This window comes from Crassostrea angulata, chromosome 6 (assembly GCF_025612915.1).
Source record: "Crassostrea angulata isolate pt1a10 chromosome 6, ASM2561291v2, whole genome shotgun sequence".
NCBI lineage: Eukaryota > Metazoa > Mollusca > Bivalvia > Ostreida > Ostreidae > Magallana > Magallana angulata.
This window is the reverse complement of record NC_069116.1, coordinates 27,354,528-27,377,361: the sequence shown is the minus strand read 5'-3', so window position 1 is coordinate 27,377,361 and position 22,834 is coordinate 27,354,528. Positions and strand designations below refer to the sequence as shown.

The following is a 22,834-nucleotide window of genomic DNA, read 5'->3' as shown; positions in this document are numbered from 1 at the left end:
AAAAAAAATAAAATAAATAAATCATATAATCCTGCGTCAGCGTCTTATAATTAATTTTGACCTGCAATATTAATTCTTGCTACATTCAAAGGACGTATGAAACAATTTTTTTTCTCATATATTCTGTTATTAAACAACATACAGATGTTATTAAATTTGTCTGTTTAAGGGGGGATGGAGGGCCTTATTAAGGTCTTCCGTTTTCCAACGGAAGACCTTATTGTTTTCGTTCGGTTTCTTTTTCCCTATTAATAGATCTTCCGTTTCCAACGGAAGACCTTATTGTTTTCGTACAGTTTATTATTTTTTTCCAAATTTTGTGCACGCGATTTCTCGAAAACTACTCAACCGATCTCAACAATTTTTTCACAGATGATGGGACATTATCTGAATTTTATATGTTTTTGAATTTTTTGTCGTTGTCACTTCCGGTCCAGATTTACGGCCGATTTTGTAATGTTTTACCACCAATTTTATGCAGAGCTGATCTCAGAAACTATTAGAGATATGACTTTGAATATTTCAGGATAGGTAGAGCATGGTTTGAAGTTGTGAACTATTTAGTTGTTTTGCACCAGTGGCGCTATTCCTTGGAGCTCGCTTAGGCACGAAAATGGGGTACAGATTTCGAATCAAAATTTTCATATGTTTTGATCAGTATCTTTTTATCAGTTGATATTTTGTTAAGACATAAAGAACAAAAGTAGTAGAGAATTAAAAGTTCGATCCAATTAAATCAAGACAAAGGGGCTGGCCCCTTTAATTAGGGACCAAGAGACTCGTAAAGTCTATTACGAATAACTTGAAAACGATAAATATTTTGTCATGCATTATAAAATCAAAGTTCTTGATCTCTACATTATCGGTTTGAAAAAGTCATCGCCAGGCCCATGTTTAACGTATTTAGGGTTTTTATTCTTTATCTTAAAATTTTTTTTTGGGGGGGGGGAATTTTTAAAATTGTATCGATATTTCATGGTATCATTTAAACTAAAACAAAATTGGACGGAAGACCAGCTGACGTGAATGCCTCCAATGTCCTACAAGTGTGGAAAACTCTGTATCAAAAGAACTCCTCTACACCCTTCTTTTCCCCTAAATTTCACAAAGGAGACATAGTGCGCATCAGTAAAGCGAAACGAACTTTTGAAAAAGGATATCTACCTAACTGGACCAGGGAGTTGTTTACTATATCTCATCGAGTCCAGGGGGCTGTTCCTTATAGATATAAGGTACAGGACTATCACGGAGAAGAATTAGAAGGAACATTTTACGAGTCTGAATTACAAAAAGTCATTAAAGAAGACGACGTCTATGAAGTAGAGGAAATCCTATTATATAAAAAGCGGCGCATAGGGAAAAAAGTCATTAAAGAAATCAAAGTGCGTTGGAAAGGATATCCCCCTAGCTTTGACTCATGGATTCCTCAAACAGATCTTCTACTTCCCAAATAAGTGAACATTGGAAAATGTTTGGAGAAAAAATTCCTAGAGCAGAAATCGTGTATTTTGCTCAACTTTTGATCTGCTTGACATTAATTATCGCTTGTATCGTCATGTTAGCTTTACACGATTCGAATCGAGAATATTGGATGATTTGTCTCAGTTCTACCGTGGGCTATATCATGCCAAGTCCTACTCTTCAACTCAAAAGCAGCACTAAATCAGAAAATGCATGAGAAAAGATGTCACGTGATTGTGAGTCCATTATTAAAGAAGTGCAGCTCGAGGTTTTGACTTATTATCAGACCAAGCGATGATCAAGCTACATGGTTGATAGAGAGAGATGAATTCCATACAGTACCGTTGGAAAATCATAGATCCTAAGGGAGCTCCTAGGGAAAACTTTAAGGGAGCATGGGTGTCTACTAAGTTGGAATGTTTGCGTGATTTCATGCAAAAACCTCGAATTCCTCAGGGAGAGGAAAAAATCTACTTGTACAAAAGAATTCCGATTCCCGCTGGAAAACGATATTTCCGGATGATTGGAAAAAGTAAATATAAACAATTTCGGTGGAAAGTGAAATGTCAATGGAATGTGTTTCACCCTTCAAAAAACCACGAACCGGCATGGACTCTTATCGAGGGAGACTGGACAGATGATTTCAAAAAGTGTTCTAAAGACTTTCATAAGACGATTACCAAAGGCTATGATTTTGTGGACTCCTGTGTGCCTTACGAGTACCTATACATGCGGAGACCCTTTCCAATCCGAGTCAAAATAAGCAGATCTCACAGTGTATGACAATATTCATCCATGTTTGTTCATGTTGTTGTTATTGTTGTTCAAATAAAAAATTAAGTATATATAAAAAGAGTGTTCTTTATGTATGAGACTCATTTGATCTCAAGCCATGGCTCAGAATACAGGGTTTTACATGACTCTACCCAGTGATGGATCTATGTCTACTTTTCCCGAGAATACGGTGGCTCATTTTAAAACATTATTACCCCAAACCATGGATTTCACCGACGGTGAATGGGAAGTAGGTCTCACTGAAATGATGTATCCTAATACACTCCAAAACATAGACCCAAGGGAAGCTCATTTCGATATCTTGATTCCTACTCATCTCGATGTAGAACCCGTAGATCCCGATATATATCGAGCAGGGCGATTTACAATTGAAAAAATAGGTCGAGAGAAACTCATTGAATGTCCCATGCTAGTCGATTGGGACAAAGGCTTTTGGAAAATATCAATAGAAAGAAATAGCGAGGCTAATCACTATCGAGTGAAATTCCGAGGGGGTCCTTACCCAGATCCTCAGTCATTAATAGAGGAAATCAACGAAGGACTTAGACGCTGTCTGGAAAAGGTCTGGAAAAAATATCCTGATGCGGAGACTGGGGATGTCGGAAACATGAAACTAGAATATCGCCAAAAATTCTCCCGTATCGAATTTCAATTAAACGGAAAGGAGTTATCCACTTTACGCTTCAGTATTAGTTTTCCCCTTACTTTAGCTTATAAGATGGGGTTTGGAGATGAGCTCAAATGGAAGTTTGGTAAAAGATATATGAGCCTGTGGATCAATGTCACTCACATGGCAGTTCATACCCCTGATATGCACGAGAACTTAAAACAAATGTATGTGTATTGCGATATCGTCGAACCCCAAGTGGTGGGGTCAAATGCTTTGAAGTTACTTAGAGTTGTCCCCCGTGAAGGAGAGAAAGTCTAGGAACAGAGGAGATGGGAGCCTATTAGAGCTGAATATTTGAAACTAAGTAAAAAACATTTCGATACGATAGACATACACATTCAGACTCCATTAGGGACTGTCATGCCCTTTTTAAATGGAAAATCTATCCTGAAACTTCATTTTAGAAAAGTGTACTAAAGGAGATGGATATCTACAGTCTCACTTTTACAATCATTGTGGGAGTAATGACCTGTATCACCTGTTGTTTAGAATGTCTGCATCTATGCATTCAACGCTCTTAGATTTACTAGGAATCAAGATAAAGAGAGCCTCTATATAAAGACCTGTCATTCGTGAAAAAACCCTCATTGTTTGGTCAACAGCATGCAGTACCATCGAGGTATATTGCGTCAACAAGGACACGGGTTAGGGGGGCTTCTTAAGTTGGCAGCTCCAGTCATGAGAAATGTCATGTCGGGTCTACTAGGAGGAGCTCCCACAGGACCCTCACCGCTTCCCTATTACCCCCCTTCACGCCACTATTACCCTCCGCCTCCTCCCCCTCCTAGCTATGAGTATTCACCAGAAAGAAGCTCACCGCCACGCCGACGCAGCCGTCCAAGACACTCTAGACCCCAGGCAGGAAAAGGATTTTTTACAGATTTACTGAAATCAACGGCTAAACAAGCATTAACTGCAGCAGCTAAAACTGGATTAGATGTGTTAGAAAATAAAAGATCCTTCAAGGATGCGTTAAAAACGCATGGGGGACAAGTCATCAAAAATACAGCTTCACGCATGCTATCTCAAGGGGGAGAAAAGTCCCGCCCCCCCCCCCCCCCCCCCCCGCCAAACCTAAACTCCTAGCCCGGGGTGGACCTCGGATCAAGAGATCACTAGAAACCGCTAGTGGTGAAAGACCTCCTAAGAAAAAGAAGAAAACTAGACCCTTAGATATTTTTGACTGAGAGGGTATATAAGGAGGTGTAGAGGATCATATCAGATCATTACCATTGGATTCTTTTGATCAGTCACACTTACCAAGATGATGCATAGAGAGTCTTGTGCCTGTGGGATGGACAGTTTAGAACTGTTTAAAACCTCGCCTACGAATGTTACTTTAGAAGATTCGAAATGGATGGAATATTACCCTATATCCAGTACCCTCCAATCGGACACGGCCCCCATTGAATTTGAAATCAAGGGTCAAGGAGATGAATACATTGATCTCTCACAAACTTATCTCCAAATGGTGTGTAAATTCACCAAAGACGACGGGACTAATTTGACGGGAGACCATAGTACTTCGACTCCCGTTAATAACATCTTACATTCATTGTTCACGGAAATCGATGTGAGTCTCAATGGGAAAATCATTACCCCGGGAACGGACACCTATCCCTACAAAGCCTACTTTGAGAAATTACTATCTTATCAACCCAGAACATTAGAGACTCAGATGAAAGCCTGTAGTTTGTGGGTCAAAGATACCGCTGGACACATGGATGATCTCAAGTATGCCGCCGCCACTCAAGCAAAAACTGCTTTTGCTGTCGCAGATGATGAGGTGAACATCGATGCGACACAATTAGCCTTGACCTACCCCAATGAGTCTACGAATGACGGATTGAGAGAACGCCACAAGGCTATAGACGCTAGCAAAAAGATCGTGTTGATGGATCGTTTACACATAGATTTGTTTCAACAAGAGAAATTTCTGCCTAATGGGGTAGATGTGCGCCTCCGATTTAATAGAGCGAAACCCCAATTCTACATGATGACAGCCGCCTTGAGTAGTGGTAAAGTTTCTATTCAAAGTATCGTGATGTGGGTGAGAAAAATCAAACCTACCCCTGCCATACAGAATGCCATCAATCAGCGCTTGAATTCAGAGACAGTTAAATATCCGCTGAGAAGAGTAGAAGTGAAAACCTTTACGATCGCCACGGGGTCACAATCAAAAATCACCGATCATCTGTTTCAAGGACAAATGCCTAAACGTGTTCTCTTAGGCTTTGTAGAAAATGCCGCTTTCAACGGAGATGCTACTAAAAATCCTTTTAATTTTAAACACGAGAACATTAAGAAATTAGAAATAAGTATCAACGGAGAAACCATGACCACTCGGCCCTTTGAGCCCGATTTTGCAAATGATCAGTACCTAAGATCTTATTTGAGTCTGTATCAAGGGCTGGGGAAATTGGGAGGAGACTGGGCCCCGGACATTACCCTGGAAGAGTATAAAAACGGGTACACGCTCTGGTGTGTGGATTTTACGAAAGATCAAGAGGCTCAACTAGAGAAATTTCATCTAATTGAAACTGGAAACTTGAGAATAGAAGTTCAATTTTCAAACAACTTAGTTCAGACTTTAAATTGTGTGGTCTATGCCGAATTCGACAATTTGCTGGAAATCAACAAACAGAGAGAAGTCAACATTGATTACTAAAAAAAATGGATTCACGTCAGTTACGAGAGGTGTTATCACGAGATTTAGGAAGATCCTTTGGAGGAGTGTATCCCCGAGATTTACTACCGGATCAATTAAGACCTCATGAAAAAGCCATTGTGATCAATACAGATTCTCACGATCAACCCGGAACGCATTGGGTGTGTTTATATTGGAACGGAGCTCATGTGAAATATTTTGATTCTTACGGATTACCTCCCCTACATCAAGAAATTAGACAGTTCATCTCTAGACACGCTAGACATTGGACTTACAATCAGAATTGTTATCAAGATTACTCTACGGATGTCTGTGGACATTATTGTGTGTATTTTTTACACCAACGCCATCGAGGAAACAGGCGAGCGTTAGATTGGCTGTTTCCATTCCCAAGGACGTCGAGGTTATCTCCCCTTCAACGAGATCATTATGTGGCTCAATGGTTTAGAGAGACTTATCGTAAACCCAAAAGAAATCAAGGACAAACTTGCAAATGTTTCTGGCAAAATATGTATTAATTGCTGTTATTGTTGCTGTTGTTCATTCTTAATTAAAAATGTTTAAAAAAATTCGGTCTTGTTTGTTTTTTAAAAAAGAAAGATATTTTGAGAGCTCTTTAATGCTTAAAACTATTCAAAAATGCACGTGCCTTAATTCTATTCTCCAGAACCTCAGTCAATTGCTAGAATATTCTGTTCTAGAAAATGAGGCACGTGTCTCAATTCTATTGAGAATTTTCTAGAACCTCAACTACTCCTACAGTATATAAAGCTTGTAACATTCATTTGGTGTCAGTTTTACGACAATTGAAATCTAGAGATATCAAGATGACTTCGACCGTAGACAGTGTGATCAATGCTCTAGAGATGGATTCCTGTCCCGATCCTCCGCGGACTGACAATACAAGAATTGCTGGTACTGCTGGTGGTTTTTCTGCGGCGGATTCCTGTTCCAATCGTGTGCGGAGTGACAATACAAGAATTGCCAGTGCTGCTGGTTTTAGCATGAGTTATCCAAATGCTCAGTCAAATAGGAAGGATTCGCCATTTTACTCGCTTTTGGATGTGAGGCACATACCACCACCACCACCACCTACAATGCCGCATATTTGGCAATATCCGGAGTACCGAACCTTTGCCTCTAGGTATGCAACGTTTCAAAACTGGCCAAAATACTTAAGGGGACCCAGCAAAACAGACTTGGCGCGAGCAGGATTCATCTACACTCAGTATGGCGATAGAGTGACCTGTTTTTGTTGTGGAATGACATTGAGTGAATGGGAACCAGTGGACGACGCCTATCGAGAACATCTACGCTGGTCCAGATATTGTCATTTTGCTCAAACGGTGGGTAGCATGTAAGTGTGAGGAGAAAAAAAACTTCAGTAAAATGGAAAACTTGTACATCAAAGGACTGCTCTTATTTTTATTTATCAAGACTGATTTTCAATAACATGCACAGGGGTTCTGTGCTTATTAGTCCCCTACCGGTTTCACCGGAGGGGACTATAGCTTTCCTCCGCGTCCGTCAGTCCGTCTGTCCGTCCGTCCGTCCGTCTGTCTGTCCGTCCGTCAGTCAGTCCGTCTGTCTGTCCCACTTCGGTTTTCCACTGTTTTTTTCTTCGTGCGTTTGACGAATGACATAAAAGTTGCTGAGCAGCTTCAAAATATTAAACAACAGACCAAGTTTATACTTTTGTAGCGTCTGGTCAACATAATTTCGAGAAAATTAATTTTTTACACTCCAAATTCTTTAATGATCGGGTTCGTTATCGGGCTCGGTGTGTACTGAATAAACAAGGCCAGTATGTGGTCAGTTATAATATCGTGCATTATTTTTGGTATCATTACATATATCATTTGTAATAACAAACAAATAAGTTCTGTAAAATGATGTCAAGTATTCTGTTATAAATTTTAAGGGCAGTTTTTTGTTTTTTTTTTGGGGGGGGGTATTATTATTACAATCGGGTTCGTTGTCGGGTTTGGGCTGTTCAATAATAGACTAGAGTATTCGAGACTTGAGTCAGATTCGACAACTCGGGGTAGAGAAGCAGTAAGTAATAATAACAGTGAATTGTTTTCACATATTTCTACCAGCGAATACTTAATGGACTTGCACGAAATAAAAAAATTAGCATTATTTTCACCACTTTGTATTTAATTTTGATATCAACTGTGTAGTTTGAATTTCCTCTGTATTTTTGTTTAATCTCCTAATATATTTTACGGTGCGACCGTTGGGGCGAGCGCAGTTTATGATTAAATATATTCTCATTCGTTAGTTTTTCCATGATTTTGAGAGGATTTCAGATTTCGGTTATTCAACTTACAGTAATTATAGTTAGAGTTATTTCCCCTTATTTAAACATAATTGTGTTGTCAGACTTCATGTCAATTTTTTGTCGTCTGGCTCTCTACTTAAAATCTCCCCTGATTATTAAAACTACGCATAGAATACTGTTCTATTTACCTTAAAAACATGATGTTACACATTACACATTTTATCTGGTTCTCAAAAGTTTTACTATGGTTCTGTCACTCGAATGTATTGATGTTAATAGGCAATAACTCATGTAATGGAATAATCTGTGTACGTTGTGTAAGCAGTATATATTTACAATGATTTAACATAGTCATGAATTATTTTTTATCCTGCTTATTCTCGTGAGAGTTTGAAATGGGAAACCATATTTATAAGGAACCGCTGGACCAATAAAAACAGGGCATTACTGGTCCGAGTAACTGACGCCAAAGAATCTATTGAATGAATGTGCAGCTGGTCCAAATTTTCTATTCGCACACGCCTTGCCGGTAGAGCTCGCTTCACTTGCCGGAGCTGCGTGCCGGCGAGCTGGGCTCGCTATTAAACAGAGACATAAATAACATGTTATTTATGTCTCTGCTATTAAATTATGACATCTCGTTTAGTTCTTAAATAACATGTTATTTGTGTCTCTGCTATTAAAGTATGACATCTCGTTTAGTTCTTAAATAGTTATATGCTTCAAAGGTTTCATAAAATAATACAAACTTGTACCCAAATTTTCTCTGAATTATTTTGTATTAAATAGACAAACAAATGTTTGTGGATTCTAAAATATGTAAACATGTTTTACTGTAGGTGTTTTCTTAAGATCACAAAAATGGCATCGCCTAGCCCTAGCCCATCTAAATTAACAAGCCCAGCTAAAACTCCCAACCCTGCTAAGAAGCGACGTGTGGATAATTTAACAGACATTATAAAATCCACAGGGGATGATTTCGATACACAAATTACATCATGCTTATATCATACGGGAAAAAGGGACATAACACAAGCCACAAAAATGCTAGAGAAAGTGAGGAGATTAATGAAGGCAACTAATGCACAATATATACTGAAATTAAATGAGATTAATATGGAAATGTCAGCTCTTCACCAAAAGGTTGATGGACTGGAAAAAAGAGAAACATATCAATCAAGGCGAATTGCTGATCTACAAAGCAAAATTGAAAATTATAAAAGTTTCCTTTCATTCGATGAAGATTTTGCTACTGATGAAGTTGAATCATCTGATTTATCTACCTATTCAGAGTCCATGATTGGATACCAGACAGCAGAGGTGCCAGGAACCTCCACCAAGGAAAATCCTCTGAGTCCCATAAATGACAATATCTAAACATGGCATTAACACTCTCAAAATTTAATTTTGAAACTCTATTGCTAAAAATTTAATTCTGTCATTTGTCAAAATTTAATTTGAAATTCTCTGTTCTTAAACATTTTATCCAATCAATTGTAAAATTACTATATGTGTTTATGATTACATTTAATACACAATATAAATTACACTGTAATTAGATTTTAGGTAATGATTTTCCCCAAACAAGAAAATTCTTTTTTTCAAACAGAGATGTTTTTATTTAAAAGGATAAGACAGGAAGCTAATTCTTTTTTCCAAACAGAGATGTTTTTATTTAAAAGGATAAGGCTGGAAGCTAGCTTAAAAAAATAAAATAATTATTGTGTAATTAATATTGTTTGTTATGTTGTTATGATTATATTTCAGACACATCTATACTTTTTTTTATCTGATGGTTTATCAGATTGATTTTTAACACTCTTTGTAGCTTCACAATAACAACTTACATATGAACTCTTATTTTGTTACATTCAAGCTGAAAGATACATATAAAACTATAATCAAATTTTAGACTCAATTTCTGTGCTTTATTAATTAATGCAACCTGATGAATTGGTACTGACCTTTGTTTTATTTACTCCCACTATTATAGGAATTAATAAAGCACAAAATTGATATTCCCAGATAGACCATGCCTGATACTTATACTGGTGATTACATATTTTTAAAGATCCGATGAAAGTATATCAACCTCAGACTTTGTCCTCTGTTGATATACTTTCATCGGTTCTTTAAAACATGTATCAACCAATTCATTATTTTATCATAATAAACCCAAAAATGTATTCCATTGATATAAAAAAAACTTTATAATGGCTAAATTGTAGAATTTATAGCATGATCATGTGACAGCAGTTGACAAATCATGTCCCTGGAAAAAAAACAATACTATAATAATAGATGTTATATATTTATATTGTAATACAGTGATCTCAAATCTACATCTGTTTTAGGGCTGGATTGCACTGCGACTGTGTTTTACTGTGTATATTTAACATATAAATATATTTAATTAATTAATTTATATGGCCCATATTTTACAGAGTTGATTTTAGCATGATATAGGAAAATGAAGAAAACATGCCTCGAATGCGGAAAAAATCACTTTCGCAAAAGCAATACTTCGACAGAAAACGGAAGAAAAAATCAGCACCAGAAAGTCCTGTTCTTCATGATGAGTCAGTTCATAAAACAACACCAAAAGAAAATCCTGTTCTTCATGATGAATCATTTCATGGACTATCTGTAGATGATGTACTCAGTGGTGAAATGGATGTCCAAATGATGGATTTTATCTCTCAGGTTTTGAAAACACAGTTTAAATCTCATTTTGAATGCCTTGATGGGCTATTGCCACCTTCATATCTCTACGGTCTGGAAAAGTCTGGCAGAGAACATTCTAAAATTTCAAATCAAAACTTTGCAGTGCAGATACATATAATACCTGGTCATTATATGGTGTCAACCCAAGTGAATGGTAGATTGTGTGTTTATGATAGCTTATACAATATCTGTCATTTAAATGCCTTAAAACCTCAATTAAGATTACTGTATGATACAGATGTAATAAAAAATGTAATTTATACATGCCCACAGTCACAAGGCTGCAGCAATTTATGTGGATTTTTTGCAATTGCAAATGTTTTCAATTTACTTTGTGGCAAGAATTTGGAAAAGATAACATTAGATGTACAGCACATGAGGACTCATGTAAGAAACTGTCTTTTATCAGGAAAATTTGAATCATTTCCTATGTTGTCAAGAAATAAAGACCAACTTTATGACAACACAGATTTCAATGCACAACATGAGTTTCAGAATATTCACAAAGATCAACAAGAAATGATATCTGGACCAAATTTTCTTAATAAAGTTAATAACACTATCAGGAAAAGAACTCAACGGCAAAATATTTCCAAAGACAACAAGGAACAATTAAAAGAAAAAGATAAGATGCAACACTCTAAGAAAAGAAAATTAATGCCAGAATCTGAGAAAGAAAAATTGAGAGCAATAGACAGAGTAAAACATCGAGTAAAAAGAAAAACACTGACAACGCAAGAAAAAGGAAAGTTGAAAGACATTAATAAGGTTCAACATCAGCTGAGAAGAAAAGCACTGACAACGCAAGTAAAAGAAAAGTTAAAAGACATTAATAGGGTTCAACAACAGCTGAGAAGAAAAGCACTGACAACACAAGTAAAAGAAAAGTTAAAAGACATTAATAGGGTTCAACAACAGCTGAGAAGAAAAGCACTGACAACACAAGTAAAAGAAAAGTTAAAAGACATTAATAAGGTTCAGCATCAGCTAAGAAGAAAAGCACTGACAACACAACTAAAAGAAAAGTTAAAAGACATTAATAGAGTTCAACATCAGTGCAGAAGAAAGACGCTGACAACGCAAGAAAGAAAAAAGTTAAAACATGTGGATAAGTTTCAACATCAGCGGAAAAGAAAGATGCTGACAACACAAGAAAAAGAAAAGCTGAAACACATTGATAAGGTTCAACATCAGCGGAGAAGAAAGACGCTGACAACACAAGAAAAAGAAAAGCTGAAAGACAATAATAAGGTTCAACATCAACAGAAAAGAAAGACACTGACTACGCAAGAAAAAGAAAAGCTGAAAGACAATAATAAGGTTCAACATCAACAGAAAAGAAATACACTGACTACGCAAGAAAAAGAAAAGCTAAAAGACAATAATAAGGTTCAACATCAACAGAAAAGAAAGACACTGACTACGCAGGAAAAAGAAAAGTTAAAAGACAATAATAAGGTTCAACATCAACAGAAAAGAAAGACGCTGACAACACAAGAAAAAGAAAAGTTAAAAACAATTGATATGAGTAAACATCAAGAGCAAAGAAAAGCAATGACAACACAAGAAAGGGAAAAGTTAAAAGACATAAATAGAGTTCAACATCAGCATAAAAGAAAAAAGCTGAGCAATGAAAACAAAATAAGACAAAAAGGAATTAATAGAATTCAACAAGAGAAAAGAAGAAAGTCTCTAAGTGCAGAAGAAATTGCAAAAGATAAACAAAAAAACAAACAGCAGCACAAAAGTAAGCGGACTGACAGAACTAATATGTTTCAATCATATGAACCAGACATGAGAACTACTCACGAAGCAGTACAGAATATTGTCACAAAATATTTGAAGACAATTCAAGATGGACCCACATATGAGTGTTGTGTGTGCACTCGATTTTTATATCGCACTTCAGTGAAACATGTATCCGACAATTTGATTAGTCAATCGTCAACAGTTTTATCTATGAATAAATGCCAGTGGATTTGTATCACATGTGCTAATAGCTTGACTAAGAAAAAAATTCCATTACAAGCATCAGTAAATAACTTAAGAGTGATTGAAGTGCCGCAATCATTAAAAACATTGAGTAGTCTTGAAAAGCAGCTGGTTTCAAAAATCATTCCTTTCATGAAAATACTTTCACTTCCAAAAGGTGCACAGCATGGTTTGAAGGGACAAGTTGTTTTAGTGCCATCTAATGTGCAACAGACAGTTTCATCATTGCCACGTAATACATCAGATTCTCAAATAATTGCCTTAAACCTCAAGCGAAGGTTATCTGACAAGGTCACCTTTAGCAAACAATACATACGACCAAAGTGTGTTAATGATGCACTTGCATGTCTACAACAAATAAACAAGAATTATGAAGATATTGCTGTTAACAGAGCATGGGCAGCAGAAAGTGAATCCCAAGATGAAGAACTTTGGAAATCAGCATGTGTTTCACCATTCAAAGAAACTTGTGAAATAAATGACAGGACTGTTAATGTCATTAATTCCCCTCTGGATCTTGATAAAGATGTCCATTTATTTAACAAGCCTGGTACTCAAAAGGTAGCAGAGGAAGTAATTACAGATTCAGAAGATGAAGTAGAGAAAGATGTCCCTGAAGACATAGTAGAAGAATTAAATTTCAAAAGGTCTTTAAACCCTGTGACTTGTCTTTATCCAGATGAAGGGCCTTCTGTTACAAGTGAAAAGATTTTAAATATTGCTCCAGGAGAGGGACGAACTCCCACATCAGTGTTTTATCAAAAAGACTGGGAAACTTTAGCATTTCCAACCCTATTTCCTGATGGTAAAAACACATACCATGAAAACAGAGCAGTGCAGATAAGCCCAAAGAAATATGTGAATGCAAGACTTTTATCAAGCGACTTTCGTTTTGCAGAATCCCCAGAATACACATTTCAATGCCTACATTGGATTGAATCAGTTTCAGTTCATGAAAGCATAACCATGTCATTAAAGAAATCAAGACAAACAGATATTTCTGTAGGACAATTACAGCAGCCAGAAAGGCTCCAATCCCTCTTCAAAGACGATGAAATATTTGCTTCTTTTAAAAGAGTAAGAGGTACACCACAGTACTGGAAACAAATGCAACAAGATATGTTAGCAAAAATTCGTCACTTTGGACCTTACACATTTTTTCTCTCAGGATCTGCTGCTGATTTTCACTGGCCTGAACTAATTCAGATAATAGCTAAGCAGTACGGAGAACACTTTGATATAGGCTATATAGAAAATGAAATGGATAAAAAAACAAAACGAAACTGGTTGGCGCGAAACCCAGTAACTGCTGCAAGACATATCGATTTCATTTTCAGGAAATTATGGGGAAATGTTATCCTCTCTGGAATCCATCCAATTGGACAGATTTTGAACTATGACATACGAAAAGAAATGCAGAGTAGGGGAACAGCACACTTTCATTCGGCAGTACATGTACAAGGGGCACCACAATTAAACAGGGAGTCAGACCAGGAAGTTGTTGCATTTATTGATTCATATATTTCCTGCGCTATTCCAGAAGAAGACGAGACTCTAAAAGATCTTGTCACTTCAAGACAAATTCATCATCATACCCGCACATGTAAAAAGAAAAAGAATGTGAATTGCAGGTTTCATTTCCCGAAACCTCCTGCAAAAGAAACAACGATTTCTCGTGTTCCTTGTGACAAAAACTTTAAGGAGAAAATTGAACAGTCTAGAAGTATACTTAACGCTGTAATGCAGACCCTGGAATGCACTGGGACAGATATTACAATGTCCGAGTTGTTAGAAAAGGCAGGGATATCAGAAGATAATTATCATGATGCCCTAAATGTATCTATGAAAAACAATAATATCTTATTGAAGCGAAAGCCTGCAGAGACCTGTGTGAATCCTTATAACCCAATTATTATGAAAGCACTAAGGGCAAATATGGATATTCAATACATTAGAGATGTTTGGGGATGTGTAGCATACATAACCTCTTATATGTGTAAACCAGAAAGATCAATGTCTGACCTCATGAGAAATGCATGTAAGGAGGCTAACACAGTCAAAGACAAGCTCAAGTCTATTGGAAACGTTTTCTTAAAGTCAAGAGAGGTGTCACAACATGAAGCTATAGCAAGCTTGATTGGTCTTCCCCTTAAAGAAACCAACACTCCTGTACTATTTGTTCCAACTGGATATAGAAATCAGCGTACAAGACTTCTTAAGCCACCTGCACTTCTGAAACACATGAACAAAGATGACACGGATGTGTTTGTGCCTAACATCATTGATAAATATGCAGCACGACCTTCTAACTTAGAAGACATATGTTTCGCAGAGTTTGCTTCCTGTTATACCTCTGCAAAATCACCCATATCAGAAGATGAGGATATAAACACTGGTTATGAAAACAACACTACAGGGAAAGTTATTAGACTGAAGGATGGTATGGGTACGATGAGAAAAAGGAATGTACCATTTGTGCTTCGTGACTGTCCAGTTACAAAACAAAGAGACCCAGAAAAATATTATCATCGCCTCCTATTTTTGTATTTTCCATGGAGAAATGAAGATGAATTAGAAGATATGCCTTTGTTCAAAACAAAGTTTGAAAGTGAATTTTCTTGTATGGAGGCAACAATTCAGAAATATGAACCTTACTTAGAAGAAGTTTTAGCAGCTAGTGAAATTTGTGAGACTCTTGAAGCTTCTGAAGAAATGTGGGATCAAATTCTACCACAGGTAGAGCAAAATAGGGATCAACCAGTTGAAACTGACGAAGACTATCAACTTCTTGACACTTGCAACCTATCATCAGATCAGCTTAACCAAGATACGAATGAGACTAATGTGATCTCGGAGCCAACTAAGAAAAGAGCATTGACTACCAATATTGATATAGAACCCAAGAAAAAATATACGAGTATGGTACGTAGCCTTAATAAGGAGCAGAGTGATATACACCAGCACATTTTCAGTTGGTGCAGAAAAATGTCATTAGCATCTTCAAAAGAGGAAGAGCCTAATCCATTTTACATATTTCTAAGTGGGGGTGCTGGAGTAGGCAAAAGCCATTGTATTCATACAATATACCAAAGTGCAGTACGAACGCTTAAGAAAGCAGGCCACAAGACAGATCTACCCACAGTTTTACTTACTGCCCCTACAGGAAAAGCAGCTGTAAACATAGGTGGGACAACATTACATAATGCTTTTCATCTCCCTGTAAAGCAAAAAGGTTCACAGTTTGTATACCGACACCCAGGATCTTCAACACTAAACACAATGAGAGCAACATACTGCCAACTAAAAATTCTCATAATTGACGAAGTTTCTATGGTAGGAGCACAAACCTTTTCAAACGTTAATCTCACATTACAAGAGATCTTTGAAAACGAGGAACCATTTGGCAATATCTCTGTGTTAGTTGTTGGTGACTTAATGCAACTTAATCCTGTAGGTGAAAAACCAGTATACAAATCTCACACAACAGGATATGCAGCCTTAGCTTCTTCGCCGTGGGAACTTTTTTCATTGTATGAACTAAAACAAATAGTTCGTCAAAAAGAAGACCCAAGATTTGCGAACATCTTATCTCGTATAAGACTTGGTGAGCATACCACAGAGGATGTAACTCTTTTGAAAGATTTAGAAAATAATTCTAATGTATCTGAGGGATCAATATCCATATTTCTTACTAACGTTCTCAAAGACCTCTACAATGAGAACCAATTGAACCTGCTCTCGTCAGAAGTGTTTACGATAAAGGCTAAAGATACTAGAAGAGATATATACACCAAACGAGTCCCAGTACAAGTAACGAGCATAAATCCTCATGAAACTGGAGGATTAGAGGCTGAAATTAAAGTAGCCTTGAATGCTAGGTACATGCAGACTAAAAATGTTGATACAGAAGATGGACTTGTCAATGGAGCAACAGGAACCATAGTGAAACTAGATATATCACCATCCAATCCATTAAATGGCATTTTGTATGTCAAATTTGATGATGCCAATACTGGTCGCCAAGCTAAAGCAAAAAGCAAATACAAAGATCTTGTTCCAATTCGGTCAGTAAGTGCAACATTTAGCGTAAATGAAAAATGCAGCTCTATTCAAGTTGATCGTGTTCAGTTTCCTGGGACTTTGGCATGGGGAATAACTGTACACAAAGCCCAAGGCAGTACATTTGAAGAAATGATAGGAGATATGACTACGCACAACAATAAAAACAACACAATGCCAGGCCAAATCTACACACTTTTAAGTAGAGCAAAATCAATGAATGGCTTGAGATTATGCTCCTTTGATGCAGAAAAAATTAAAGTAAATAACTCAGCGCTTGATGAAATGCATAGGCTTCAAACTACCAAACTTCTTATTCCAGACACTTTACCTACAGATTTTGATGTAACAACATTTAGAGTGTCATGTTTAAATGTGCGTTCTCTAAAAGAACATTATCTGGATTTACAGAATTATAAAATAGCAGAGATTGCGGATATATTCTGCCTATCGGAAACAAAGGTTCACAATTACACCAATTATCCATTTGACAAGATGAAGTGCATTTATTCAAAATGTAAACATGGATCTGTCATATACAGCAACCATGATGATGTTGAAATCTTTCCTCTTAATACAACTGTCCTGGAAACAGTCTCTGTGGTAGTAAAAGAAACATTAATTGTATCCGTTTATGTCGCCCCAGCAACATCATGGACACTTATAGCAGATGATATAAAAAGTGTGACTCGACAAATTAACTCTTTCCCAAGAAAACACAACTTCTCAAAAATCCTTATTATTGGAGACTTTAATCTTGATGTCAGGATGCAAACTCTGCTAGCCAACATGCTTCTTGAGAGTGGATTACACCAGATGGTTACAGAACCCACTCATGAACTCGGTTCTATACTGGATCTTGCATTTACAAACCATAATGACACCATAGTTTCCAACACACCTGTCTGGTTTTCAGACCATCATATCATCACTGTACATTTGAAGTAATACGGGTGGATTTCACTACAGTCCCATAAGTAACAATATTGATATTATAGTTCAGTAATTATTTTCACACATCACATATTAACACTGTTCAGGATATACTACTGTTCTGATCAAAATTTGTATATCTGTGTAGTGAAAGTCACATCTTTTTTTAAATTAAATTTCATAGGAAGAATTTTGTTTTGTTTGAATCAAATAATGGCTTACGTTTATTATACATGTACTTGTAAGGCCATTTGCATGTAATGACTACCGATTCTTTCGGTTTTCATGATCATGACAATGAGGACACTTCAGGTTCAACCGGTAGGCAGGGGATGCTTACTCAGCCATATGGCACCTGATCCCACTTCTAATGTTTAGACTTCTGTGTTTGCATTGTTTCAAATACGTATTTTTTAAATGGATTTTTGAGATTGTTTGCTGTTTATTAAGGTCTTCCTTTTCCAACGGAAGACCTTGTACTGATTCTGATGGTAATTCTTCATTATAGTTATTCTTCTTCTAGACGTTTTTTAATCATTATTAACTTTTTTGTTTGTCATCCGATCTCATTCAAATTTTCAGGGTGTATTGTAAATTAGATTTTGTTTTTAAGTCAGAAAAAGATGAGAAATCGTTACTTCCGGGTTTGAGTATTTCCCTTTTTTAAAATTTTTAGGGGCATTCGTTTCCAGACAATATTGTTTGGATATTGCCTAATATGAGAGTTAAAAGCTTCACATGAAGACATGCATACCCGCTTTCATTTTGCTGATAGAGAATAGCTCCCTGTGAGTAATAGTGTTTTGAAGTAGCATCAATACTTTTCTTGTCTAAATATATCCCCAACTTATCACAGACATGCCTTTATTTGTTTTACGAGAGATCTAACTCTTCAATACTCTGCAAGTCTAGGGGTTAAATTAATACATAGAAAATAGGCATGAACTAATTTTCAAGATTTCAAATTGATTTTTCTAAAGCCCAAATTGGTCAGAAGTTAAGATATTGTGAAAATGACCTATCAATATCTGTAAGACCCTGACAAGTGTAAGGAGAAGGGGGATGGTTTTAATAAGACTGATTGACTTGAAGCGGTAACGGAAGACCTCCGAGCTCGGCTCTAGTTATAATTATTTTTTCATAATTTCATACAATACAGTTACTACATTTATGATTGAGGATATTTAATATACAGGGTCTCAAAATTTTGCCATTCTCAATCAAAGGGGTTACCGGTAGGGGACGTGTATTGCTTATGCAATACTCTCAGAATGCTTGTTGTTACTGTGTTTCATCAAAAAAATATGTGTTTATTGTTACATTGATTATTGTTACATTGATTATTGTTTTAATAAAATTGTAAACAAAAAAATGTTTTTCTTGTATTTAAAAAAATTAATTTATATAAAAAATGATATGATTTCTAAAAAAAAATAAATAAGAAAAAGAAAAAAAAAGCTATGTATTGAAAAAAATTATATTATTTTTTAAAAAATACAGTGATTATTGTTTTACAAAAAAAAAATGAATAATTAATCTTAGAAATTATTTATAAAAAATAATTAAGAAAACTTTTAAAAAAATCTTTTTAAAACATTATATTATTTTTTTTAAAAAAACATAGTGTTTAATTGTTTTAAAAAATATTTATCTTAGAAATTAATATTATTTATAAAAATTAATTAAGAAAAAAACTTTTTAAAACCTATTATTTTTTAAAAAATAAAGTGTTTTATTTTAAAAAAGTATATGAAAAAAAGTTATTGTAAATTTTTAAATGAATGATTCATTTTTAAAAAAACAATTAAACATTTTTAAAAAAGAGGTGAACTGGTGTTAAAAATTGAGTGTAATAGAGGCATCTTTTCTAAAGATGTGGTGGCCCTTAAAAGGGCCGTTGGGGTGTAACTATCTGGTTACAAGTTACAAATACAAACAGCCTGGACATCTGTTGTCGTCGGGATCACCCCTGCTGATCTGGAGTACACAGCTGCAGCATGCTGTTCGTTGTTGGCAGTTGCGGCATGCAACTATCGAATGTCTAAATCTCTGCTGGCAGCGCTCACACTTGAGGATCATTCGTCCTTCCACTCTGTAGGCCCAGTCAGGGGGTGCGCCGCACTGGTGGTGAGGGGATGCTCCCTGCGGCCCAGGGGGTGAAGGCGCCCGAGATCTCAACGCTGGGGGGGCTGATGGAACGGGGCGGCTATCCTCTCCCTCCGGGGGCGCTCTCAGCAGAACTCGTTGCCTGCGACTAGGGGCTGGCGGTGGCGAGGGCGCTGGTGAGGCAGGTGATGGCTGTGATGCTGGCGCTGATGATGCCGACCGCTGCCTCCTGCGGGCCATGTGTATATCATAAGGTTGAAATCTCGCTAATTCTCTTCTGTGGATCTCTCTCCAGTTACTGAAATCTTCAGTCATCTCTCCTATAGCGATGATACGGATTCTTGATCCGGGTAGAACTGGAAAGAATGCAAACGGATTGCTGTCCATGATGGATCGATCAATGCAGACGATCGATTTCAGAGTGGGCACGAGTATTTAACATAATCTTCGGACAGGTCCCATTCTATGCAGGGATGTACTTTAGATTTACCGTCTGTATATTCACGGATAACAGGGTTAAAATGCTCCATAAGTTACAAGTAAACAAATCCACACGTTAGATAGGGTCAAAATATCCATTGTTTTGTACAATTATCTCCCCTTTCCATGCATTTCATGCGATACACATCCTCAATTTGACACAAAACAACTTGCATCACCCTCACATTTTGATAATAGATCCTTCGAAAGTGAGTAGGTATCTAAAAGTCACCCTTATTGGCTGGGGGTGTCGTGGAATAGATAAAAACCTGCCCCCCCCCCCCCCCCCCCCCATTGGATATGTTGACATTTGGATCAAAAGAACGCTGAAACTACTTATGTGTCACGTGACTCAATAAAGGCGGGGATTAGATCCGTCAAAAAAGTCGCTTTTGGTCATGTGACTAAAATAAGGCACTGTGACTGGCCCCTTAAAAAAAGTCGCTTTTGTTTTGGCATAGGGCCAACCCCTTTCCTATCGATCTAGAGAGTTGATATGCTATTATGACGTCATATTTTTTTTCACTTCTCTGTACGGAGAGAATACACTGTGCTTTTGATATGCCGCTGTATGATTGAAGGCTACAATATTGTAAATAACTGAAAAAAGCATGATAAAATAAATACAAATCATATTATTTTACAACAGATTTATTAACCATAGATACAGCATTCACTTCAAATAGCACTGTGTTAAAAAAATTACAATATATAGAACAGTGTTCTAATACACAAACTCAATGTTTTTGTTGTTTCACATAGATCCATAACAGTTTTTTTATTTTACGTACGGTCCTTGCACGGTCTACGGCCTCAAACATCCATGGATTTCTTCGGTCCTCGGGAGGTAAATCGTATATTTGGTCCCGTGTGAGATCAAAAGTCACTTGTTTTCTCCCCGATTTCCTTCCAGAGTTTGCTGTAATTTCATCCACCCGAATTGTATGGCTGTCACCCGCATCGATTCGATCCGTTGATGTAGCCGATGACATTCTATCCACTTCTTTTTTCCTAGAGAGATGGACTGTAACTTAGGAAATTCCTGCCGATATTCCTCATAAGAAATCCCCGTCAATTTAGGTAAAAATTGCTTTTTCACTTCCTCAGACAGGTAATGAATGACCACCAATCTCCCAGGGTTAACGTCGTTCATCTGAGCTAATGCTACAATCACATTCCTATAAAAATCCACACTGGTAATCTCTTTCTGCGTCCGGTCTGAAATTTCAGCAATATTACTCTTGTATTTTTCCTCCCAGCCCTCGGTCTGTAAAGAAGAGTTAACAAAATCCAAACCGTTGAAAGGTGAGTCTAGATCGTCTAAAATCATTCTCAGAAAATCGGCCATGATATATTGCTGATGTTGCTTACCGGCTTTTGAATTTTTATCGTTCAGAGATAATAAATAACAGAAAAAACTGTCACTGGTTTCTTATTTATATATATAAAAATTTAGATATTCTAGAACATTCTATACAAGATGATTAGAATTTGCTAGAAGGTAAGTCTCGTGCCTCAATTCTATTAAGAATTTTCTAGAAAGTAAAAAAATGCCTCATATATTCTCGTGCCTCAATAAAGAATTTTCTAGAACGTTCATTTCCTATAAAAAGTACATCACCGCTTTCATTCTATCAGTCTTGTTCTGGCATTGCAATCGACATGGCACAGAAACAATTAGATCTCTTGGAGAGTACAGACCCAGTCTCGGCCCAGCTGAACTACAGTCATCCGACTATCGTCAGAGATTCTGTGATTAATGAACCCATTCTATCAGAAACTCAGGATGTGACTGGACTTCTAATGGGAATGTACGACGATGAAAAACCAGCTAGTAAAGAAGATATCTCTCTACTCATGGCCACTCTGGACGGAATCCTCAACAATCTGATATCCATCACCAATGAATTGAGTGAAACCAGACAAAATATAACTAAAGATCTACAGACTCTAAGCAAAGAAGTAAGTGAAATCTTAATTGAGACCAGGAATAGGACTGCTGAAAAAACAACAACACCACCGACGAGGAAAACAAATCCCTGTTATATCTGTAGAGAATTAGGCCATTGGGCTCCTGAATGTCCACAAAAGCAGGATCCAGCCAAAAAAGGCAAAGACAAAGATCCACAAAAGCAGGATCCACCTAAAAAAAGCAAAGACAAAGATCCCTGCTATATTTGTCAAAACCTCGGACACTGGGCTTCCGAATGCACTGACAAAGAAAATAATCCACCAGGCGGTAACAAGAAAAAAAACTCGACCCCTAAGAAACCAAGTCTGAAAAGAGAAAATGCCATCCCCAAGGACAGTGAACCTCCTAAGAAAAAGGCAAAGCTGGCTCTTCCGAAGAAAAAGTGACAGTAATATGACATTATTTGTGCCATTGAACTGATTCAGTGTTATTTCATACTTCATTTGAACTGTTTCGCTGTTATTTCATACTTGTTCTTCATGCGTTTCTCAATAAATTAATGTTCACTTTTTATTCTCTTTTTTTATTATTTCATACAGCAGGAATAAAAAAAGCATTTAATAACTCTATGAGGACTCCTAGCCTCATAATTCTCGGTGACTTCATAGAGAGCGGACGTGTTTTTACAAGAAGAATTTTACTCAATAAAAAATGCCATGAAATTATGCTTACTATAGCTTAGCATTATTA

At 36.7% G+C, this 22,834-nt stretch overlaps 2 protein-coding genes across 2 annotated transcripts; both read left to right on the top strand.

Moving 5' to 3' along the window:
• The first annotated feature begins 4,190 nt into the window (after nt 1–4,190).
• Nucleotides 4,191–5,594, top strand: LOC128187436 (uncharacterized protein F54H12.2-like). Its single transcript, XM_052857879.1, has one exon. It carries the CDS (start codon nt 4,191–4,193, stop codon nt 5,592–5,594), a length of 1,404 nt encoding a protein of 467 aa, XP_052713839.1.
• An 827-nt stretch (nt 5,595–6,421) lies between these two features.
• On the top strand, nt 6,422–9,255 carry LOC128187435 (baculoviral IAP repeat-containing protein 3-like). The gene is made up of 3 exons (XM_052857877.1): nt 6,422–6,951; nt 8,718–8,812; nt 9,170–9,255. Exons 1-3 carry the CDS (start codon nt 6,422–6,424, stop codon nt 9,253–9,255), a joined length of 711 nt encoding a protein of 236 aa, XP_052713837.1.
• The last annotated feature ends 13,579 nt before the right edge of the window (nt 9,256–22,834 follow it).